This window comes from Trachemys scripta, chromosome 12 (genome assembly GCF_013100865.1).
Source record: "Trachemys scripta elegans isolate TJP31775 chromosome 12, CAS_Tse_1.0, whole genome shotgun sequence".
NCBI classification, from domain to species: domain Eukaryota; kingdom Metazoa; phylum Chordata; order Testudines; family Emydidae; genus Trachemys; species Trachemys scripta.
The window spans coordinates 33,376,608-33,380,034 of record NC_048309.1 but is presented as its reverse complement, the minus strand read 5'-3'; the positions used below and the strand labels follow the sequence as shown (position 1 = coordinate 33,380,034).

Here is a 3,427-nt window from a genome sequence, read left to right as displayed (position 1 = left end):
TCATCCTGGCACTGGCCACTGTTGGAAGACAGGATACTGGGCTAGATGGAACTTTGTGTAAGGGGACTGTTGTCCCCTTTCTAAAACTCAGTGGGGTTGTTTTGGCTGGCTAGCTCCCAGTACCAAAAGAAATGGGAAGGGTCGATGGGAAACCAGACCCTGAAACTGACAGTCCCCAGGAACAATGGGGAGAAGCCAATGCTCCAGGTCAGCCTGATTGACAGGGGGGGCAGGCTAATCAGCGAGTCAGGAGGCTGGGGGGTCCTATCCTTCATGTGAGCTGGAATTGCCTGGGTCAGACAGAGTGGGGCCAAGCTAAGGAGAAAGCAGGGGCCCAAGCTGAGCTGGGAGCAGAGTTACAGAAGCAGCCCACGGAGCAGACCTGTGCTGGGAGGAGAGCTGCAGCAACCAGAGCCACAGACACAGCCCAGGGAGCTGGAGGCAGAGCAGCAGCAGCAGCAGTGTTGAGGCAGAGTGGTGGAGCTGGAACTGGGGCTGGAGCAGTCCAGAGCCGGGTGCAGTGAGCAGCTTGGGAGAGCGAGGGGGACCCTTCCTTTTAAAAAGGGAAGAAGGAGGATCTGGGGAACTACAGGCCAGTCAGCCTCACCTCGGTCCCTGGAAAAAGTGGGAGCGAGGACTCAGATCCTTTCGCTAGCCCATTTCACCGGGGTAGTGTATAAACCAGGAAAGTTCCCCACAATGGCGGGACCATTCCCCCGTACATTTTGTCTCACCCAGTATGGCCGTTCTTATGTATGTTCTTATGAACTGGTCAATCATTGTGCAGAAACTATTTGGCAGCGGGGTGGCCTCCCCCACAGCCAGGGACTCATCCTCCTCCTCACAACCCAGGCCAACCAGGACCGCAGAGAAGGGTGTCGCCAGCCATGCGGCCGTGCAGGGAGCCCTCTGCAACTCTGCTGTTACAGCCCTGCTCATTCACTCCTGTGAAGTTGGGTGAAAGGCCCCGGGGCCTGTGACACCATCCCTGCAGGTGCAAGGCACAGGGAGAGGCTGCACTAATGCCCACTCTTCCTGATGGTTTCTGTTGTTGGTTTGGTTGTATCAGCTGATATCGACCTTTACCAACGTCTGTCAATGGAAATCAAATCCAGCGAAGCGGTACTTTTAAAGAAACCTCAAGGTGTTCACTGTCCAAATCCCATTGAAATCAAAAGGGCCTATCCTTGAAGTCAGTGGAGATTTTATCTTAGATGTCAGCAGAGAAGTTTCAGACAGAACAGAATTATTCCCAGGGTGTAAAATTAACCTTGTGCATAACTCTGTGCAGGATCAGAGCCTTACTGAGCAGTTAATAAAGATTTAACATTTCATCATTGTGCTAGTTGTGCCTGATCAGCACCTGCACACCCCCATGTACTTCTTCCTGGGGAACTTGTCCTGCTTGGAGACCTGCTACACCTCTACCATCCTGCCCAGAGTGCTGGCCAGTCTCCTGACTGGGGACAGAACCATTTCATTCAATGGGTGTCTCACACAATTTTATTTCTTTGGTTCTCTAGTAGCTATGGAATGCCTTCTCCTGTCAGTGATGTCTTACGATAGGTATTTAGCGATATGCAATCCAATGCACTATGTAGTCTGCATGAGTGTCAAGTTTTGCCTGCAGCTTGCAGGTGGCTCTTGGATAGGTGGATTCCTAGGTGGTAGCATAACAACGTTGTCCATATGTCAGTTAATGTTCTGTGGCCCTAACGTTATTGATCATTTCTATTGTGATTTTATCCCCCTTGTAAAGCTCTCCTGCAATGATCCACACCTGATGGAAACATTGGCTTTCACACTCACTTTCCTTTCCTCACTGATCCCATTCCTACTTACCTTGATGTCCTACATCTGCATCATCGCCACCATCCTGAGAATCCCATCCACCGCCAGAAGACAAAAGGCCTTTTCCACCTGTTCCTCCCACCTCATTGTGGTGAGCATTTATTATGGAACTCTGCTGATTGTCTATATGTTACCAACCACCAACATCCTGAGCGACTTAAAGAAAGTTAAGTATCAGAGGGGTAGCCGTGTTAGTCTGAATCTGTAAAATGCAACAGAGGGTCCTGTGGCACCTTTAAGACTAAAAGAAAGTTCTGTCTGTTGTCTACACAGTCCTGACTCCCCGGGTCAATCCCCTCATCTACAGCCTGAGAAACAAAGAGGTGCAGGAGGCCCTGAGGAAAGCTTGCAGGAAATTCATGTTTGGACCATGCTAACTGATCAATTTCCCTGGGTTAAAATGGATATAACATGGGCTGGGGTAGGGCCTGAACCAAAGACTGATGAAGTCCCAGGTTGTATTTCTCTGAGCTTCATCGGTCTTCAAGTCATGCTCTTAAAGATCACAGCTGTGGGAGAAAGTGGAGATGGAGAGACCTCTTAAATCCTGTGACTTTTTAGGACCTATATAAGATGCCACAGTTGGGTACTACTGGACTGGAGGGAGACTTGAACTTGTGGCTGCTCAAAGTTCAGAGAATGAGGGGAGATTGTGCTCAGTGAGAGGGTGCAGGTGAAATGGACTCAGCTGGAACACTGGGCATCTATTCCGGGTAGGGTGAGAGACTTCTAGATAGACACACACATCCCTGAACAATCAGACATCTGCATTCTGAAAATACAGGGTTGCAATGTCAGCATAGAAATCCAACGTTAGAAAATTGAATAATTAACTTTCTTTTCAGAGAGTGTATTTCATCCCCAGGCTTCATTCAAAGGAAGAGAAAAGCCAAAGGAAACCCTCTGACCTGTTCCCCAGAACACAGGACACCAGCATAGGCCTTGTATTTGTCCATTTTTCAGCAATAATTCCGGGCCAGTTGTTTCCAGATACTTAGGGTCCGATTGGGACTTTTCAAAGCCTCTGGGCACCTGGCCGGCCAGATGGGGCCCTGGAGGAGAGTCAGGCAGGGGAACACGCAACTTCCCCAGGTTGGTGCATTGCTATGCGGCCTCGGCGTCTGGATGCCTGGTGTGGGGCTCCACAGGGGATGGCCAGGGGCATCTGCGACCTATTTACTTGAAACACTTGGGTGCCTGCAGGGTTTGCCATCAGCCAAGCTGGGTTTGTGAATCCGAGAGGGTTGGAATCACTCAGTGTGTTCTTGGCAGAAAACCAACTACCCAGAGTCCCAGTCCAGTGCCCTGTCTGCTCCACCACGTCCAATTGTATTTGACAATGGGACGGAAGGGTGTAAAGTGCCCAACTCTCATTCACTGTCCATAGGATTTGGTTGCCTAACATCGGCCTTTTATGGGAAAACCCAGCCTGTACTTTCATAGCCAAACTACTATCCTGAGAACTTTCCCAGGGGATGTTTTCCACCAGTTCCTTCTCGTGTTTCTCCATTTTCTCAGTGACCCAATAACTGTGTCTCTGTCTCCAAAAGTATCGTGCAATTAAAGAACTAAACTG

General features: G+C 49.8%; 1 protein-coding gene across 1 annotated transcript; it reads left to right on the top strand.

Moving 5' to 3' along the window:
* Positions 1-1,375: 1,375 nt before the first annotated feature.
* Positions 1,376-2,228, top strand: LOC117886046 (olfactory receptor 11A1-like). The gene is made up of 2 exons (XM_034787678.1): positions 1,376-2,017; positions 2,100-2,228. Exons 1-2 carry the CDS (start codon positions 1,376-1,378, stop codon positions 2,226-2,228), a joined length of 771 nt encoding a protein of 256 aa, XP_034643569.1.
* The last annotated feature ends 1,199 nt before the right edge of the window (positions 2,229-3,427 follow it).